Raw genomic sequence first — 21,612 nt, 5'->3', positions numbered from 1 at the left:
CCTTACAGCTAATTAATTGCAAGGTTGCCATGGCCAAATATATCAGTCATCAAATGAGTAAACAGGAATGTCTTTAAATTTCTCCTGAAAGTCAGCAGTGAGGGAAACAGACATGTCTCACCAAGGAGGGCATTCCACAGAGAACCCCCACTGCCAAGAAGGTCCTGTCATGCCAACCAGACAACGGGGCTTGATATGGTTGATATTGGGGGAGTCATTCTTTAAGGTACTTTTGTCCCAATAAATTTAGGGCTTTGTACAATAACACAAACATCTTGAATTTGGCCTGGTAGCTTACTGGCAGCCAATGCAAACTGTTCAGGACCAGTGACATAGATACCATCAGGCTGCCCCATCTACCAATCTAGCAACTACATTCTGCACTAGTTACAGCTTCCAGAATATCTCCAAGGGCAGCTCCACACTGAGAACATTATAGTAGTCCAAGTGGGAAGTTAACTGAGTCCAGACTATCCTGGTCCAGAAATGGCCACAGCTAGCAAACCAGCCTAAATTGGGCATAAGCACTCCTAATGACATTAGTCACTTGAGACTTCAGTGACAAGTTGGAATCCAGCAGCACTTCTTCTTTTTTTTTACAATAATTTTTATTCAAATTTTCATAAAACATACAAAACAAAATCATAAAACATTCAAAGACAAAAAACAAAACAAAACAAAAATGATTAAACAAAAAAATAAAATGTTGACTTCCCATTTGTCGCAGATCAAATCAGTTGTAGGTCTACAATATATAACAATCCTGTCTCTTAAATTATATTATAAAATCACTTTCCTCCAGTAGTTATCTTAATTAATCATCAAATCTCATAAACATTACTTTATTCTTTCCACAAAAAGTCAAAGAGAGGTTTCAATTCTTTAAGAAATATATCTATCAATTTTTCTCCAAATAAACATGTCGATTAATCCATCTCATTAATAATAATAATAATAATAATCTTATTGTCATAACCATAGTCCAAATAAACATATCGATTAATCCATCTCATCAAAATCTGTTAGGTCCAATAATTTCAATAGCCATTATTCCATTAGTCATATTAATTCCATCTTCCATCTTCAATAGTCCTGTTAAGTCCAGTAATTTCAGTGTCCAATCTTCCATTATCAGTATTCCATAATAATCTTGCTGTCATAGCCATAGTCATATAATAAGAGTCTGATGGGAATTTCCTCTATCCCAAATATTTTCTTGCCATCAATTCTGAATAAGTTGCTGAAATATTGTTGTAAAGTCATATCTGTGTTCTTCTTTTTTACAAAATGCACTGGCTCATCTCTTGAGAGTTTTTCCATTGTCACATGGCTGCAGTTAATTCCATAGATTTTCTCTATATCAAGCTCCATCACGTCATTCCAGTCCAGAAGATTATCCAAGCCATTGATAACTTTATCTCTAATATCTTCATTAATTTCTTCAGAGATAACGTTAAATTCCAAACAGTAGATTTTATTTCTAATATCCATAAACTCCAGATCTTTTTCCAATTCCATATTTGTTCCAATCTCCAGGGCTTGTATCTTCCCTTTATTTTTTCTTTTCTCATCTCTGATCTCGTTCTCCTCTCTCACAGGATCCCCTATTTCTTTAAGCTCCTGCGTCATTTTGCTCAGTTCCATTTTCAGCTCCTTACTGCCCTGTCGCAGGGTTTGTTTCGTTATCTCAATCTCATCCATTATTTTCTGAAACATAATTACTTCCAGATTCTCAGCCACTTTCTTGATTGCCATTTTTAAAACCACGAAAACAAAACAAAACAAAAATAAAGAAGAACCACTTCTTATTTCAGCAACAATTGGGTTAATATTCCAGGCTTGATGACATCACAGTATAAACAGAGCAGCCTGCCTTATCTCTCTATGTTCAAGAACACAAAACAAATTTAGTTCCCAGCATCAAAACAGTTAGTGGCGTCGTGAAGAAGCAGATTCGTCAAAATAAAATAGACCAAAAAGAGAATAGTCCCAGACAATATAATGTTCCTCGGAATAGAAATCCCTCTTCTGTTTATATCTTTAGAATGCACTTCCAGGACAGCTTTTTGCAATAGAAACAGAGATAAGCTGTTAATTTCGTGAATAACAGAGAAGAGTTATAGCTCACCCAGAAGTTCTTTAAAGCTGATTCATTTGACAAATCTCTTTTTGCTGCAACAATTTAAACCAAGTAAAAAAAATAATAGAAAGAAGGGTGCTTGCCTGTTAGTCCGTTTTCTCTTTGAAGAAAAGATAAATGTATCGCATTAATCAGATAGAGCTTGTTCGGAAGTCCGTCCGGCATTGCTGGCTGGACCTTTTCTCATAAATTAATGAAATCCAGTCCTCCCAACAAAAACAGGCTTTTGAGGTTGATCTCTACGTTTCTCCCTGCCCGGGAGAAATTTCATCAGTCAAAAAAAAATGTTCTGACTGATTTATATCTGAATAAGCTTCTTTTGAGGCGGGAGCCCGTCTCAAAAGCAGGCACAAGCGAAGTCACCCTTCCCGGAAGTCGGAATCCAGCAGCACTTCTACGTTACTTCAGGGGGAGCAAAACCCCTCCCAGAACAGGTTGTACACCTAATTTGCAGACTCAGGAACCACCCACCCAGAGCACCTCTGTCTTGATTCAGCCTCAGTTTATTGGCCCCCATCCAGCCCTTCACCACTTCAAGACACCAGTGTAACACCTTCAGAGGCTCTCCTGGTTAAGACGTAATGAAGAGACAGAGCTATCTATCATCAGCATACTGATGACACCGTGCTCCAAATCCCCAGATGATAGCTCCCAAATGTTTCATATGGATGTTAAATAACACAGGACAGAATGGGGAAGCTTTTTCTCTGCCTTAAGCAGATATTCTATTCAACAACAGGGTTGCCTTCTAGTAAGACCTACCCCTTCTTCTTCAGCTTCTAGTTAGACCCAGTGGAAAAGGCTGAAGGACAATCTTTTCTCAACTCTGCTGAGATTTTAATTGTCAAACTACACCTGTGAAACTATATCTCTTCTTCTTTCCCCTCTTACTAAAAACAAAATGGCTGCTACCTCCACCCAATGACCTGAGTGAACTGGCCATGTGTAGGGGAAAAAGGCACAAAGACAGCTTCCCGACAAAGAATTAGTGCACTACTGATGTAGATGGCCAAATTTAAGAGGGGGGGACTGTGCCTGTATTGTTGGAGAGGGGGACCTGCTTCCTCCAATGTTGCTGAATCAAAGACAAGGCAGGCTGACTGACTATAAAGGAAGCAGGTTCAGTGGCTGGGAGTGGAGTAATGGTGCACCAGTCAACCATATCAAGAGCTCTGCATAACACTCCCTGAATGGGAGGGTATCAAGAAAGAAGCCATTACTCAAAAAGTACCATCTGAAAGCACATCTGGAGTTTGCCACAAAGCATGAGAATGCCCCAGCTGCGATGTGGGAAAAAGTTTTGGGGTCAGATGAGACCAAGATAGAGTTTTTTGGCCAAAACTCAAAGCGCTATGTGTGGTGCAAACTTAACACTGCCCATGCCTCAAGACACACCATCCCTACAGTGAAGTATGGTGGTGGCAGCATCATGCTGTGGGGATATTAATCAGCAGGGACTGGGCACCTTGTTAAAATTGAAGGAAGAATGGATGGAGCAAAATACAGGGAAATACTGCAACCTGCTTCAGTCTACTCAAAAACTGAAGCTGGGGAGGAAATTCCTCCCAAGTAGCCAATGATCCCAAGCACAAGGCCAAAGCAACATTGGAGTGGCTCAGGAACAAAAAGGTGAATATCCTACAGTGGCCCAGTCAAAGTCCTCATCTCAATCCCATTGAGAATCTGTGGTGCTCTTTGAAAACTACTGTCCACAAGCAACGTCCAACTAACCTGAATGACCTGGAGCAAATCTGCCAAGAAGAATGGGCCAAAATCCCTCTGACATTGTGTGCAAAGCTGATACATACTTACCCTAAAAGACTTAAAGCTGTTCCTGCAGCGAAAGGTGGCTTCACCAAATTTTCATGTGTGTGGGTTGAATATTTATGCAAGCAACATATTTAAGTTTCTTATGTTTCTTACAAACATTTCCCAACATAAAAGTGTTTCAAAATAAAATATCATACAGAATGAAATTACAATGTACCATTTGTGATTCAGTAATATGAGAGCATTGGTCAGGGGTCTGAGTACTTTTGCAAGGCACTGTATATGACCAAAAGGAAATAATGAGGCAAACACAGGAGAAAGATAGCAAACCTCAGCTATCTGAGAGAGGCCTCCTGGAGGCAGCTTTGCATCTACACGTACCACATTCAGGGCCGGATTATCCATTAGGCTTAGTAGACTGAAGCCTAGGGGCCCGGAGCTCTTGGGGGCCAGTGCAAGAGCTTCTGAACTGCCCACCATCCCCCCGCTTCACTTACCTTTTTCTCCGCTGTTTTTTGCGGTTTGACATCAATCAAGATGGCGGCCGAGGTTTCCCTAAGGGGCTGAAGCCTCTGCCACCATCTTGGTTGATGGCAGCAATGCATGCTACACGCGCGCATTGCTGCCATCAACCAAGATGGCGGCAGAGGCTTCAGCCCCTTAGGGAAACCTCGGCCGCCATCTTGATTGTTGGCAAACCTGTGCGTGCAGTGCATGCAGCCGCAAAAAAAGTGGAAAGGTAGGTGAAGCGGGGGGGATGGGATGGGATGGGACGGGATGGCGGGCAGCTCAGAAGCTCCTGTCCTGCAATCCCTCCTGCGGCTGTTTCTGCGGGTCTTCCTAAGAGGAGAAGGGGGCTCCAAACACCAATCAGCCTAGGGGCCCTCGCTTAATCCGGCCCTGACCACATTAGGAATAACTGTTTCTGTGTAAATGCACATATTCAAAAGTGTTTTACTTCCAAGGAATTTCAGGAATACATCAAAACTTAACATAACCAGCACTTGCTCTTTCAAAGGGAAGCCTAGCAAGTTACTGATGAATATACTTTCCTAGATGAATATTGTTAATCAATAGATCTTATCAGGGCTGATGCTGGCCAGAATATACCTACCTATATGTCTAGCACTTATAAGAGAAATCACAGCTTCTAATGTGGCGTGCCCATCCAAAACTGCCTTGAGAAAAACTACAACTACAGCAGGAACTAATTTTACCTAAATGAGTTTAACAGGCACACTTAAGGGTCCAAAGACAGTGCTCCATACCCTCACTCTTTCCTTTACTATTAGTAGACACAATACAAATCAAAAGGTAGGCTGCTATGCCACCTACCGAAGAGTGTATTTCATTTCATGCAATATCCAAGAATATTTGGCTATGATCAGTAGATGGGCATCCAAACCAAACTTCTCCTTGGAATGATTAAAAACTAGAAACTAAGGATGTTTTCATCCCAGTGCAAGCTGTGATTTTGAGCAATTCAACAATTCTGTGCCTCCTCCTAAAGGGCATCAACAAAATTTCTGTTGCAGAACATTTTCTGTGAAGCAACAACTCTTCAATGAAAGGTAACTAAAAATCTTCAGAAAATAAGTTGTATTGCTAATAAAAGAGTAAGATGCCAAGTATAAACTAACACTGCTACATTTTGGAAAACACGACATCACAAATTACACATGGAAAATGAAATACCTTATCTTGCTTCTTCTCTTCTGAATCATTACTGCATAATCTTGTCTTAAGCTTTACTGAGCCTTCTTTAAAAATATCTCCAAACCCAACTCCTCGGATTTTCTTTGGCTGTGCTATCTGTGCAGGTCCAGACTCATTGCTATTCCCTGGTGAAGTTACAGGTGAGAGTGGGCCAGGAAAAACAGACTCTGGGGAAAAAAAGCCAAACAGTTAAGAAGTAATCTCAAGGAGGAAAGTATCATATGTCATACATAGGTCAAAGCCTGCTGTTTAAGATTTGTTAATTATTTTTATTTATTTATTGTATTTGTATACCGCCCCATAGCCAAAGCTCTCTGGGCAGTTTACAGAAACTAAAAACATCAAAAACAAACATACAAATTTAAAACACATCTTTTAAAAACAATTAAAACACAATTTAAAAATTTGAAAACAATTTAAAAAACGCATGCTAAAATTATGACTGAAAACAAAGCCCTATGAGGAAAAACTGTAAGGAGACGTAAACTTGGTGGTAATGACTGATGAAGGCTTGTGCACAGTAATGGGAGCAAAGAGATCGGCTGTAATAGGGACCACTGACAGTCCTCAGAAAAATGTAGTAAGGAAGCCAAGCCATGAATCACATGGTCTTCGATGCCTGTATACTAATGTGCAGAGCATGGAAAACAAGCAGGATGAACTTGAACTCTTAATACAGGAGGGCAATTACGATTGATAGGTATAACTGAAACTTGGTGGGATGACTCCCATGACTGGAATACACCAATTGAAGGATATAACTTGTTCAAAAAGAACAGAAGGGATAAAAAGGGAGGTGGTGTCGCGCTATATGTTAAAAATATATATCCCTGCACACAAATACAGGAAGATGAGTTTGGTAGTTCCACTGAGAGTATCTGTATTAAAATTGATGGGGCAAGTAATAAAAGGAATGTGGTGCTTGGAGTCTATTACCGACCACCCAATCAAGGAGAAGACGAGAATGTAACTTCTGAAAAGCAAATTGCCATGTTTCGAGGAGGCATGATGTAGTAGTAATGGGGGAGTTCAATTATCCCGATATCTGTTGGGAGACAAATTCTGCCAAACACGGCCCCTCCAAGAAATTTCTGACTTGTGTTGGAGATAACTTTCTCCTACAGAAAGTGGAGGAAGCAACCACAGGATCAGCTATACTGGACTTGATTCTAACCAATAGAGATGATTTGGTGGATGAAGTGGTAGTTATGGGAACTCTGGGGGAAAGTGACCACACCATACTTGAATTCTTGATTTTAACAGAAGCAAAAGCTTCTGGACCCTGGACTTAAGAAAAGCTGATTTTAATCAACTCAGAACAATTGTAAGTATGGTTCCATGGCAAGCAACCATAATGAGAAAAGGAGTCCAAGATGGGTAGGAGTTTCTAAAAAAAGGAAATTCTAAAAGCGCAATGGCAAGCAATTCCAACAAGGAAAAGGGGGGGGGAGGAAACAATGGAAGAAGCCAATGTGGCTTCACAAAAAGCTTAGAGAGGACTTGAAACCAAAAAAGGGCACATACAGGAAGTGGAAAGAAGGCCAAGCCACAAAGGAAGAGTACAGGCAGGTATCACAGAATTGCAGGGATGGTGTAAGGAAGGATAAAGCGGAGAATGAGCTGAGGTTAGCGAGGGATGCTAAAAGCAACAAAAAAGCTTTCTTCAGGTATGTCCATAGTAAAAGACAGAGAAAAGAAATGGTGGCACAGCTACTCAATGAGGATGGCAAAATGACAACAGATGACAGAGAAAAGGCAGAAGTGCTCAATTCCTACTTTGGCTCAGTCATCTCCCAGAAAAGGATCTGTGACCCTCCTGGGAAACATGAAGTAGAAGGGTCAGGATTGGAGCTTGAGATTGATAGACAAATGGTCAAGGAATACCTAATCACTTTGAACGAGTTCAAATCTTCAGGGCCCGATAAACTGCATCCTAGAGTATTGAAGGAACTGGCTGAAGAACTCTCAGAACCGCTGTCTATTATCTTTGTGAAATCATGGAGGACTGGTGAAGTGCCGGATGACTGGAGGAGAGCTAATGTTGTCCCTGTCTTCAGAAGGGGCAAGAAGGAGGAACCGGGGAACTACAGACCAGTCAGCCTAACATCAATCCCTGGAAAAATTCTGGAGCAGATTGTAAAGCAGTCAATCTGTAAGCACCTTGGAAGCAATGCAGTGATTACTAGGAGCCAACATGGATTTATGAAGAACAAATCCTGCCAAACTAAACTCATCTCATTATTTAATCGGGTAACCTCCCTTGTAGACTGTGGGAATGCTGTGGATGTAATTATCTCGACTTCAGCAAAGCTTTTGACAAAGTGCCCCATGATATTCTGATTAGCAAGCTAGCTAAATGTGGGCTGGATGAAACAACTATCAGATGGATCCACAGTTGGCTCTAGAATCGTACTGAAAGAGTGCTTATCAATGGTTCCTTCTCAAACTGGGCGGAAGTAACGAGTGGGGTACCACAGGGCTCGGTCTTGGGCCCAGTGCTCTTCAACATTCTTATTAATGACTTGTATGAGGAAGTACCAAGCATGCTTATCGAATTTGCAGATGATACAAAGTTGGGGGGCATAGTTAATACCATGGAAAACAGAAAGAAAATTCAAAGGGACCTTGATGGGCTGGAGCATTGGGCTGAAAACAACAGAATGACATTCAACAGGGATAAATGCAAAGTTCTACACCTAGGAAAAAGAAAGCAAATGCACAGTTATAAGATGGGGGATACTTGGCTCAGCAATACGACATGTGAGAACACAAACTTCAAAAGCAAGAGGAGTGGCTATAATCTTTAAAGCAAATTTCCCCTTTATTGTAGAAAAGGTTTGGAAAACCCAGGAGGTAATTTCCTCTTCAAAAAGAGATTGTTTAATGGTACAGAATATTATACAATTGGCACAATTTATGCACCTAATAAAGGACAAATTAAATTCTTATCCACCTGCTTTAAAAAACTTAATTTCAAAAAGGACAATTGATAATAGGTGGTGATTTCAACATCAGTCTTAGAGACATGACCTCTTTTGATCAAAAGGGAAAGAAAGTATCTCAGAAAAAATGTGATAAACAACTCTCTCCCTGATGAGGTACGCCTTGCGCCAACATTGCTGTCCTTCCGGCGCCAGGTAAAATCCTTTTTGTTCTTCCAGGCATTTTAACATTTTAACATTGTTTTACATCTATTTTAACACCTACATTTACACTTACGATCTTAATATTTTAGTAATTTTAATTACTTAACATCTTAACATCTTAATACTTTTAACTGATTTAATAGGCTTTTAATATTTTCAGGCTTGTGTTGTAGTTGTTTATATATTTAATTATGTTTTGTTACTTTTGGTGTATTGTTTTTAAGTTGTTTGATATATGTTTTTAACTGTATATTGGATGTTTTATGTTGTGCACCGCCCAGAGAGCTTCGGCTATGGGGCGGTATAGAAATATAATAAATAAATAAATAAACAATCTTGGAATTGTCATTGATCACAAGCTGAATATGAGCCAACAGTGTGATGAGGCTGCAAAAAAGGCAAATGCTATATTAGGCTGCATTAACAGAAGTATAGTTTCCAAATCACGTGAAGTACTAGTTCCCCTCTATTCAGCACTGGTTAGGCCTCATCTTGAATACTGCATCCAGTTCTGGTCTCCGCACTTCAAGAAGGATGCAGACAAACTGGAACAGGTTCAGAGGAGGGCAACAAAGATGATCAGTGGACTGGAAATAAAGCCCTATGAGGAGAGACTGAAAGAACTGGGCATGTTTAGCCTGGAGAAGAGGAGGGGAGATATGATAGCACTCTTCAAGTACATGAAAAGTTGTCACAGAGGAGGGCCGGGATCTCTTCTCGATCGTCCCAGAGTGCAGGACATGGAATAATGGGCTCAAGTTGCAGGAAGCCAGATTTCGACTGGACATCAGGAAAAACTTCCTGTTAGAGCCATACGACAATGGAACCAATTACCTAGAGAGGTAGTGGGCTCTCCAACGCTGGAGACATTTAAGAGGCAGCTGGACAGCCGTCTGTCGGGAATGCTTTGATTTGGATTCCTGCATTGAGCAGGGGGTTGGAATCGATGGCCTTATAGGCCCCTTCCAACTCTACTACTATTCTATGATTCTATGATTAGATTGGCAGCGCCTGCTACAGCGGCCTACCTGGAGCTTGCAGCGGCCACCCGAAAGATCATACTGGAGCTCGCTGCTGCGGCTCCGGTTGACTGTGGGGGAGAGGCTTTGATCTGGCTCTCCCATCTCGGGACTCACCAATGTGGTCCAAGCAGTCTCTCCGGAGTTTGTGGCTGCCGCTCTGGTCAGCTGTGTGTGGGGGGGGAAGGCTGGCAACATGTCCAGAGCCTGCATGACCATTTTGTTGCTGCCTTTTTGGCTCACCACCAAGCTATGTTCTGCTATTCGGTGGTTTTTGCTTTTCGGCAGGGGTCTGCCGTAGGAGTGGGGCTCTACTGTACAAGCTATTAGGAAATTCTTAACATTCAAGAGACATAAAAGTAGATAAGACTTTTTACGGTAGTGTAATGTATAGTTTGATAACTCAACAGCCCTCTTTCAACAGCCTTAAATGTTCAAAAATAGTAATGCTCAATGAAACATTTTAGGGTTGTTCATTAAAATCAAGTCAGAAATCTCTAGGAACCATCAAACAAATGATAAGTGAATGAGATATGCAAGTCTTGCTTCTGAGTGTAAAGTAGGTCTTAATCCTTCTAATAGTTACAAATATTCTTGGCAAACTAATTTGAACCTAATGAGTACCACCAATTTGTTGGATTGCTGGCTGATAAGGTCCACTTCACATTAACTATAAGCTAAACCATAGTTAAGCATGAACAACAGAGAAAGAATCAGAGAGTTGGAAAGGGCCTATACGGCCATTGAGTCCAACCCCCTGCTCAATGCAGGAATCCAAATCAAAGCATTCCCGACAGATGGCTGTCCAGCTGCCTCTTGAAGGCCTCCAGTGCTGGAGAGCCCACTACTTCTCTAGGTAATTGGTTCCATTGTCGTATGGCTCTAACAGTTAGGAAGTTTTTCCTGATGTCCAGTCAAAATCTGGCTTCCTGCAACTTGAGCCCATTATTCGTGACCTGCACTCTGGGATGGTTGAGAGGAAATCCTGGCTCTCCTCTGTGTGGCAGCCTTTCAAGTACTTGAAGAGTGATATATCTCCCTCAGTCTTTTCAAGGCTAAACATGCCCAGTACTTTCATTCTCTCCTCATAGGGCTTTGTTTCTAGTGTCCTGATCGTCCTTGTTGCCCTCCTCTGAACTTCTTCCAGTTTGTCACATCCTTCCTAAAGTGTGGCGTCCAGAACTGGATGCTGTACTCAAGATGAGACCTAACCAGTGCCAAATAGAGGGGAACTAGTACTTCACACAATTTGGAACCTATACTTCTGTTAATGCAGCCTAAAATAGCATTTGCCTTTTTGCAGCCACATCACACTGTTGGCTCATATTCAGGTTGTGATCAACAAGAATCCCAAGATCCTTCTCGCATGTCGTATTGCTGAGCCAAGTATCCCCCATCTTATAACTGTGTATGTGGTTTTTTTTCCCCTAGGTGTAGAACTTTGCACTTATCTCTGTTAAATTTCATTCTGCTGTTTTCAGCCCAAGGCTCCAGCCTATCAAGATACTTTTGAATTTTTTTTCTGTCTTCCAGGGTATTAGCTATCCCTCCCAAATTTGCATCATCTGCAAATCTGTAAGCATTTGCTGTACCTCCTCAACCAAATCATTAATAAAATCCACATGAAAAACTGTAGCCACTTCGGTCCTTCCCCCAATCTCTTGGTGCCATGCTACCAAGAGATAAGCCATGGTTTGGCTTAACATGAGCTGCAAACCAGGTCATTAAATGGCGCTCCATGCAATACATAGTGGACCTAGCATATAACTGTTCATACACACAAGAAATACTACCTGCATCATCCAGGTCTTCTTGGGTTTCTCCATCATCTATGACCTCTAGCTCTTTTACAAAATTAGAAGGAAATAGTCCTAATTTGCCATTTAGTGTTCCACTCCACCAGCCTTCTTCCACCTGTAGAGAGGATGATCTAGCATTACTAATGACATGAAGGGAAAAGTAACCCACAGCTTTTGCAATATGTCATCTATAAACCCCGTAAGAGATCATCAGGAATTCAGAGGGCACTACCTGTACAATATCAGCACCGGGAAATGAAAAGGAACATTGGTTACTCACAGTGAGGGTTCATTCTGCTTCGGTGTATATTGGTATTGAACAATGGGCTAATATCCTGCACTAGCTCAGCAAGGCAAGAATCATGTGGCCTAGTTTTTCCACTGATACTGGAGATTCCCACCATCAGTTCTGTCCCATGATCAAGCTTGAGAAAGAATGCAGAGGAGAGAGAGAGAAAAAAAGTCTTAGTAGGCCCACCTGCATTAAGTAAAGCAATGCTGGCCTTGTAAATGTATTGTGAATAGTGTTGGGCTAGGCCCAAGGCCCATGTCGAGTTTTGTTTGTGTCAGCCACTGAGAACAGAATATAGTTTGGATACTTCCATATACCAAGCCAGAAGGAATCTTCATGGTGAATAACAAATATTCCATTCTACATTTGATGTCAGAGATATCAAACAATGGGATTTATAAAGACAAGAGTGAGAGATTATAGGAACATGCACAGCTCCTTTAACTTACCTTTATTTTCTAATGCAAATGTGTCATGTTACACTGGATGGAGCACAAATGGTGCTATCATGACATGGCTTTGGCCACATGTATCAGTCACCTGTTCCTCCCATCCACTAAGCTTGCACATCACAAATGAATAGAACAGACTTTAGAAATGCAGGTCCTTTGCTTATAGCACATCTCCTAAATTTGCTACTAAATAACCATTTACAGATCCTCTAAGAGAAACCTAAATCAAGGAACCAAGCTCTGCAAAAAGGCACTGTACCAAGTTGCCCCTCCAAAGCTGTAACTACTTACCCACCTGTTTATTCTCCAACACATTACACCATAATCTTCCAGCAATACCATTTCAAAGTTTGTATGGATTAAACAAGACAGTTGTGTCTTAAGGCAGGGGTGGGGAACCTCAAGTCTGGGACCAAATATAGTCCTCCAGGTCTCTCTATCTGGTACTTGAAGCTATCCTCAGGCCATGCCATGCCCTCCGTTTCCAAGCCACACTCCTCAAAGGCCCTCCTCAAGTGCTTTTGCCTATATGGAATGTGTTCTTGAACTGTGGTAATGTCTCGGGAGTGTGTGTGTGTGTGTGTGTGTGCGTGTGTGTGTGTGTGTGTGTGTGTGTGTGTGTGTGTGAGAGAGAGAGAGAGAGAGAGAGAGAGAGAGAGAGAGAGAGAGAGAGTCTGAAGCTTTTGCAGTGGTGTAATGTAGCCTGTTGTTAAATCCACTGTTCCAACCGCTTTTGCCTCCAGCGCTGCCCACCACTTGCATGTGGTCCCCAAAACAATGCTCTGTGAGGGAATGTGGCCCTCCGGTTGAAAAAGGTTCATGTGGCATGGGTGCATGAGGATGTAAAGTGGAATTAATCAACCTGATTGTTTCTGTGTTTAAACAGATTACAAGCACCGATGAGGTGTGCTTGGCGCCGACTTTGCTATCTTTTCGGCGCCAAGTTAAAACCTTCCTCTTTTCTAAGGCATTTTAATCTAGTTTTTAATTTTAATTTAGTTTTAAATTTGCTATACTGATTTTAGATTTTTCATTTTCTTATATGTGTTCTTGTTGTATTATTATGGGTTTTTTTATTGTATGTATCTGTATTTCTGCTGTACACCGCCCAGAGAGCTATGCTAGTCGGGCAGTATAAAAATCTAACAAATAAATAAATAAAATAAATTTCTCCCTGCACTTCACTATATTTTTGGAATGTTTCATGATTAAACAGTTAGCATGTGCTTTTATTCCTTTTTTCCCTTGACAATATTTTATATCTCCATGTACATTTTGCACAACCCCCCCCCACTACCTTCTCAGTCAATTCTACTCATTTTAAAATAGGCTGTGGCTTAGACAGCTTAAAGTTTTACATCCTTCTCTTTTAAAATCTAGCTTCCTCGTTGTTTCACTGTTATCTATACACTCTTCACCAGTGGTTCCCAATCTTTATGAGTATAAGACCTCTCTGTAAGCTCAAAAAAATTCATGACCCCCCCATGCTGATTGTAATCTTAGTCTCTGTTAACTGAAAAATAAGGTGCATGGCCTAGTCACATCTCCAAATATCCCTTTCTAGATAGGGAAATATTGCTTTATTTTCTGAATGCAAAGGTCCAATGATTTGTATTTCCCTCACATACACACACACACACAAACAAGATGTACAGGCCTGTCTCCCAACAGCAATGGGTCACAGTGTTGGACTAAGAACCAGGTTCAAATCCCCCCCAGCCATGACACCCACTGGATGACCTTGGACCAAACAGTCTCTTAGCATCATCTCTCTCACAGGGTTGGTGTAAGGATAAAATGAAAAGGGGGAGGAACCATGTGCACCACTTTGAGCAACTTGGAAGAAAGGTTGGATATAAATGCAATAATTAAATAAATAAATACATTTCTGCTGCAACATCAGGATCCCAGCCAGCCAACCTGCTGAGCTTTTTTTTAAAAAAATAATAATCAAAAAGCAGCAAAGTGTTGGTGATGGGGTGCTAGATTGTTCACTGCAGACAACAGGGAGAATAGATTGAGGAGGGGGGTTAGTGCTTTTAGGCCTTTCGATGATCATCAGAACTGATGACTTGGTTAGCGTGCACTTGGGGAATGAGAGTGGAGCAGATCAGTGTACGCCCTCACACACAAACACACCTGCCCCTCCTGCAAGCATCTGCATGTGTGCATGCATTCGGGCACGTGGGAGGGGGGAAGCCCTCAACTGCTACAATGTCTTGGAGAGAGAGATTGGGGCAGAGTGTAGGTCAAAGAAAGGAGGGACACTGGCATACATACTTAGCCTCAGAAGTAGGGGGCAAGCAAGTCCTGAGCATCCTCACTGCTTCTTGGCCCTATCTGGGCCGAAGGCAAGATCTGGGCAGCCTTGCAAATAACAATAATTTTTAAAAGGAGGTGGCAGTGAAGCAGGAGCCAAGAAAGGCAGGCAGGCTGGCTGGCTGCCAGGAAGGAAGGGGGAAAGCAGCCTTTCCTTGCAGCCTTGCTTCTGATCAAAGGTGTCGTCAGCAGTGGCAGTGCAAGGAGATGGGAGTCAGTCATAGTAATCCCCTCTTGTTCCTGGTAGCTCTGCCCTCAGCCTCCTTCGGCGTCTGCCACATGTTTTATAAGCAGACGGCTGCCCTCGGTACGCCTGAAAGATGCTCTGCCGCTTCAACAAAAGTCCTCCCCTCTCATTTGGACCAAGGGGGAGGTGTCGTCTGCAGCAGCAGTGGGGAGCATCCAGGGAGTGAAAACTCTTTGTAAAAAATTAATAAATAATTCTTTTTTTTTTCCTGTTCGTGCCCCCCAGATTACTTCACGGGCCCCAGTTGGGAACCACTGCTCTACATTTTAAAAATACTCCTCTCTCATTTCTGCTAAGTATCTGTTCCTACGTATCTTCTTTCTAAATGTAGCTACAAAAGGGACTTCTATATATCACATTCACAAGGGAAGCTGCAAAAAAACACAAACCAACGTGATATATGTTGCAATAAGACAACAATTAGTAAGGCATTTAGATCTGTAGCTCTTCCACCTCTGAATAAAAGTATCATGTAGCCATGTCTATTAAACATAAATACTTTAATCCCTCAGAAGCTACCAAGCATGCATGGTATTTTAAATAGAATTAATTAACTAGAAACAACTAAGTTATAGAAACCCAGTGTAATCAAATTTAGTAATTTGAAACAGTAGAGCATGATTTTTCATAGCTGTTGCATTTCAGTTTCTTATTTCTGTGAGAAAGTTTCATTTTATCCAGCTTAATTCTGTAAAATGGCTTACCTCTTCATTAATGTCTATAACATCTCCTAGCTTGAGTTCCAACTCATCCTCATTCTGAGGAATATACTCAAACAGAACTTTACATTGCTGCTTTTTCGATTCTGTTGAAAGTGAGAAACATATTAACTCAAAGTAAAGTTTACCTTTAAAGACAGGTTTACATATTATGTTTCAGAATTAAGTCAGTAAGATGTGCATACTTCTACACAACAGTGATCCTGGTCCCCTCCCCCAGCTTCGCTGTTGGAGGGGAGGATTGCTTTTTGCACCCAGCCCAGCCTTGATGGGGCATGACCCCTGGTGCTGGGTGCAGATGGTTAGTCTGCCTGGGGCCGTGCGCAAAGTCAACTGGTTGGATGGCTTTTGTGCCTTTCCCTTTCTCCTGCTCATTGAGGGGTTTGGCGGCAGCGAGGACAGGCGCTTTTGCCTCTCACTGCTTGCTGGCTTACTTACCTCATGTGGGGCGAGGCTAGATCTTCGTTGTGGCGGTGGTGGTGGTTGCGGCAACAGCGTCGGGTGCGGTCGGGTGCCTGTTTTGGCGGAGAGCGAGGGTGGCAGCAGTAGTCGCAGAGCCAGGAGGAGGGCTGCTCCGGCAGTCTCCATTTCCTGTCTGCAGCACCTGGGTCTGCCGGCTTTGTCCAGCCCAGTTTGTGTGGTGGTTAGGGCCCAGTTGGGTCAATAGGCCTGCGGGGGTGACTTGGTGGGGTTGTGCAGTGGGCCCCTTTTGCTAGCCTTGTAGCCTATTTTGCTTGGCTGGGCTGCTCTCCCCTTTTTCCACCCCCTCCCAGCTTTAAGTCTTTTTAGTGCATTTTACCACTACTTCCATCACCCCCGCCTGGCTACAATAGGGTGTGGGATTTACTTTGGTTTCTGTCTGGGTTTGTTGATTTTGGTTGGGTTGGTGGTGGTTAAACATATTTCCTTAGTGATATTAATGATTAAGTTTTAGTTATAAAGTTGTTTAATTAGTATTAATATTAATTTAGGTGGGGTAAAGTTCTCCCCCCCCTTCAGTTACCTATGTTTTGTAGACTTTGCTCGTACTTTAGATCTTAATTAATTTTGTTGTAGTTAGGACAATATTTCTTGGTTTGATTTTCTTGGTTTGTTTGATTTTCTTGGTTTGTTGGGGTTTGTGTGCAATAGTTTTGTTAAGGTTTATTATTGTTGTTGTAGATAATAATTAATAATGATAATGATGATGATGATGATGATGATCATCATCATCATTTGTTAGCTGGTTGTTGGGCTGTCCAGTTGTTCCTTTGCCCAATTTAGAGTTCCTTCCAGTTGGTCTTATCTCTTTGGCTCTGGTTGGCAAATTTCCAATGGGGTCTAAAAAAGCAGCGCAAAAGAAGGGAAGCTTGGCTAAGCGTCAGCCTCCTAAGCGCTCAGTACCTGTTCTTTCCTCTTCTGATGATAAGGAAGCCCAAACTGCATTTATGCTGGCTAAGGTCCAGTCTCTTGAGGAATCCAGACATAAAAAGGCCAAGTTAGCAAAACATCTGATTCATTTCCTCTTGCAGATAAGGGTGATAACAAAGGCAAGTCTCTCCAGGTCCTGTCTGAGAGAATTTATCATTCATTCATTGGCGATCACTTGTGGCTGAGTAAGATTGTCTTCCAAGATAAGGTCTTTAACGGTGGGTCCGTAAGTGACTGTGGAGGCCAATTCTGGATCCACACAGCCTCCCACAGTGAGGACATAGGTTTCCAGATGGAAGATGGTCGCAATGAAGATTTGTTTGACGTGCTTTCCGCTTAGCTCGTTTGTCCTGTTCGCCCTGTATTTCTGCTTTTTCAAAGTCCATAGCACCTTTGATAATAGCTGACCTCCATTTGGGATGTTCATGGGCCAAGATTTCTCAGTTCTCAATGTTCATGTTACATTTTTTTAGATTTGCTTTAAGAACATCTTTAAACCACTTTTGCTGTCCACCGATATTCCGATATTGAAGGATCATTGTTTGAACACTGGTAGTCTTTGCTTCTTCCAAAACGCTAACATTAGTCCATCTGTCTTCCCAAGTAATTTGCAGAATTTTCCAGAGGCAGCGTTGGTGGAATCTTTCAAGAAGTTGGGAGTGGCGTTTATAAATGGTCCACGTTTCACAGGCATACAGTAAGGTCGGTAGTACAATCACTTTGTAAATAAGCATTTTCGTCTCCCTGTGAATATCCCAATCCTCGAACACTCCATGCTTCACTCGGGAAAATGCGGCACTCGCAGAGCTCAGAAAATGTTGAATTTCAGCATCAATGTCAGCTTTTACAGAGAGATGGCTGCCAAGATAGGGGAAGTGATCAAGGTTCTCCAGCGTCACACCATTAAGCTGGATTGATGGTACTACAGAGGGACTAGTTCGCATCTGTTGATGTTAAGCGAGAAGCCAAGCTTTCCATATGCTTCTACAAAGGATTTAGGATAGTTTGAAGAACTTTCTCTGAATGTGCGGAGACTACATTATCATCGGCATATTGAAGTTCTATGACAGAGGTTGACATTACCTTACTTTTTGCTTTCAGCCTACTGAGGTTAAAAAGCGTTCCATCTGTTCGGTATATGATTGCCACACCAGCAGGAAGTTTCCCCTCAAGAAGGTGTAGAATCATAGCAATGAAGATAGCAAATAAGGTAGGAGCAATGACACATCCCTGTTTTACACCTCATCTAACTCTGAATGGATCGCTCTGAAAGCCATTGTTATCCAAAATTGTTGCTGTCATGAAGGAGTTGCAAAATATTCACAAATTTATCAGGGCGTCCAGTTTTCAGAAGGATGGTCCAGAGAGCGGTTTGATTCACAGTATCAAACGCCTTAGTCAGATCAATACCTACCCTCACCAATCCCTTCCCTCACCAGTCCATTTTCAGCTAGTCAGCAAGTTTGGCAAGGGGTTATTCTTTGTCTCAGGCTCATGGTGCTGGGGCTCTGCCTTATGGTGAAACTGCTCTGCCTTTGGGTGACCATTTGCTCCCACCTACCAAAGAAAAGATTTGGAGGGGCGAGCACATTGACCTTTCCCCCCTCCTCTTTCAGGAACCAGAACCCATGGGCAAGGACAGTTCCGAGTCTCAGGACAAAGAAAAAATAAAACGGAAGCAGGCTGATAGGAACTGGGGAAACTGGTTATCTGGTTTTACTATCTACATGGGCGTGGTTTTGCAGGCTCATCTGTGGAAGGGTCCAGCTCTAGTTAAGTATCTGGACATTTTTCACAGGGCATTTTCAGAGTACCTGGGCCCAGCATGGCTCAGGTACAATGAAAATTTTAGGATGAGGGTGGCTTTGAACCCCGCGCTCCCTTGGGACATTCCATAGCAGGAGCTGTGGATGCAATGCCTGGCCCTGGCGCGCAAAGCCATTGATGAGCATACCGATAGTGGGCATTTGTTGGCCCACTCTCCCTCTCCCCTGGTTTCTTCTGGGGTTGCGGAGCAGGGGGTTCAACTCCGCCTGCTCTGCTGGGATTTCAACTCCCAGGGTCACTGTGGGAGGCAGCCATCTCACTTCAGACATGAATGTTCCAGCTGTGGTGCAGGCCATGCCGTCATCAACTGTGCATGTAGCAGGGCTGCTGGAGGGGGGAGCAGGGGGCACCGTCCCAGCCACAGAGGTGGTTCTGTCAGCCCCCTGCTTACAGCTGCAACGGTTAAAGGCCGGCAGTCCCATTAAAGTAGCCAATTTGGTCTAGGTCTTGCAAGTCTATCCAGATAGGGCTACTGCTGGATATTTAGCCAAAGGTTTTCAAGAAGGTTTTCGTATCCCTTTCGTTGGCCCTAGAGTTCACTGGATGTCCAGGAATCTTAAATCAGTCTCTGGTTTGCAGGACATTGTCCGTGCTAAATTGGAGAAAGAGATTAGGGAGAATAGGGTTTCTGGGCCCTTCGATTCCTTGCCCTTGCCCAACTTGAGGATCTCCCCACTCAGGATGGTACCCAAACGGGCCTTAGGAGAGTTTCGCCTCATTCACCACTTGTCTTATCCTCACGGGAAATCAGTGAATGATGCGATCCCTTGGCACCTATGTTCTGTTTCATATGCTTCTTTTGACAGCGCCGTTGCTATGGTGCGGCACTGTGGCCGAGGAGCTCTGCTTGGCAAATGTGACAAAGTCTGCTTTTCGCCTGCTTCCAGTTCACCCTCATGATTTTGATCTGTTGGGCTTTTCTTTTGAGGGCAAGTTTTTTGTTGAAAGGGCCTTGCCCATGGGATGTTCCATCTCATGTGCGGCCTTTGAGACTTTTAGCACCATGCTGGAATGGGTGGTTAGGCAAAGGACTGGCTCGGAGAGTATCATCCATTGTTTGGATGATTTTCTCTTTGCTGGAGCTGCTGGCTCCGATGATTGTCTTCGACTTATGTAGATTTTGTGTTCATTGCTGAGGAGCTGGGCATTTCACTGGCTTCTGAAAAAAATGAGGGTCCTTCGCCAGTCTTAACCTTTTGGGGCATAGAATTGGATTCTGGACTTCAGTTGTCCAGGCTCCCTGACCAGAAGCTTGAGGATTTGAGGGGGAGACTGACCCAGGCTATATCAGCCAAGAAACTTACTCTTCGGGAGCTTCGGGTCCTTGTGGGTCATTTAAATTTTGTATGCAAAACCAAAGCTCCCAGAAGAACATTTCTCAGATACCTGTGGGACACTGCCAAAGGTCTTAGGGCTCCTCATCACAGAATCAGGGTCTCCGGTGGCATGAGGGAGGATCTGCGGGTTTGGTTGTCCTTTCTGGTATTCTGGTATGTCCTTTAATGGTATTTCCTTTTGGAGGACCGAGTTACTTCTAGAGGCTGAGCTACAGGTCCACTCTGATGCCGGTGGCATGGGCATTTATTTCCGAGGATTCTGGTGTGCGGAACGTTGGCCTGAGACTGGGTTGCTAGTGGCATCACTAAGGACCTGTCATTTTTAGAGTTTATTCCCATAGTAGTTGCAGTGCACATTTGGCCCCATTTTTTGGCCAATAGGTCAGTTAGGTTTTGGTGTGATAACCAGGCAACTGTCTGGGTTATTAATTCTTTGTCATCTAGGTCCCCCAGGGTCATGAGGCTGGTCCGCGTTTTTGTTTTGCAATGTCTTAAAGATAACATTCTTTTCCTGGTGCGGCATGTTCCTGGCCTTGATAACGAGATTGCAGATCCCCTTTCTAGTTTTCAGGTAGACCATTTCCTGGCAGTTGCCCCTCTAGCCAGAGCCACACCAGACTTGGCGCCTCCCTGGATGTGGTACCTTGGAAGATTGAGGTCCAGCAAACCATAGAGGCTTCCTTGGCTCCCAACACCAGGTCCAGCTATAGGAAGGCCTTTTCTCAGTTTGCAGCTTTTCACCAATCAGCGGGCTTGGCTGAGGACTGGCCAATCCTGACTATGTTTTGCAGTTTTCAGTTTTTCTTAAGTTGAAAGTTTTAGTTAAAGGTTCCATAGCAGGCAAGTTGGCAGGTCTGGCCTTTCACTCCAAGGTATCAGGATTCCCTGACCCTACAGGAGATTTTAGAGTTAGGAAGATGCTGGAAGGCTGGGCTAGGGTGGCACCTCAACAGCCTGATGCACGCTGCCCCATTTCCCCAACTCTGCTCTTGGCCTGCGTCAGGGCTCTTGCAGTCTTATATCATTTTAACTTTGAGTGTCAACCGTTCAAGGCTGCCATGCTCCTGGCATTTTGGGGGGCCTTCAGGGTTAGTGAGTTAGTCACTGCTTCTAAGTTTGATTGTTCAGCCAGAGCCTTGGTTTTTTCTGATGTTGCCTTTACTGGGGTTTGTCTGTCGGGCTACGTAAATCGATGACAGATCAGAGGGGCAAAGGCTCTTTGGTCATGTTGGCATCCTGTGAGGTTTTTGAACTCTGTCCAGTTCGCAACTTGGCTGTTTATATTTGCCTTTCTCGGTGGAACCCCGGGGGGGGGGGTTATTGCAGCATGAGGATCAGTTACCTTTGACTCGTTTCCAGTTCTGGGCAATGGTGAATAAAGCCTTAGAGATGGCTGGTGCTCCAGCTGGATGCTTTGGA

At 43.1% G+C, this 21,612-nt stretch overlaps 1 protein-coding gene across 2 annotated transcripts in view; it reads right to left on the bottom strand.

The window, feature by feature from the left end:
• The window catches only part of CD2AP (CD2 associated protein), a 152,963-nt gene that overhangs the window by 84,186 nt on the left and 47,165 nt on the right, over positions 1-21,612 (bottom strand). For both annotated transcript variants that reach the window (XM_061607521.1, XM_061607520.1), the window contains 3 exons: positions 15,605-15,705; positions 11,585-11,705; positions 5,606-5,793 (listed from right to left, as the gene is read on the bottom strand). In XM_061607521.1, coding sequence (XP_061463505.1) covers positions 5,606-5,793; positions 11,585-11,705; positions 15,605-15,705 — 410 coding nt within the window. The remainder of the gene's footprint in view (positions 1-5,605; positions 5,794-11,584; positions 11,706-15,604; positions 15,706-21,612) is intronic.

This window comes from Rhineura floridana, chromosome 2 (assembly GCF_030035675.1).
Source record: "Rhineura floridana isolate rRhiFlo1 chromosome 2, rRhiFlo1.hap2, whole genome shotgun sequence".
NCBI classification, from domain to species: domain Eukaryota; kingdom Metazoa; phylum Chordata; class Lepidosauria; order Squamata; family Rhineuridae; genus Rhineura; species Rhineura floridana.
This window is presented reverse-complemented; position numbering and strand designations above follow the sequence as displayed.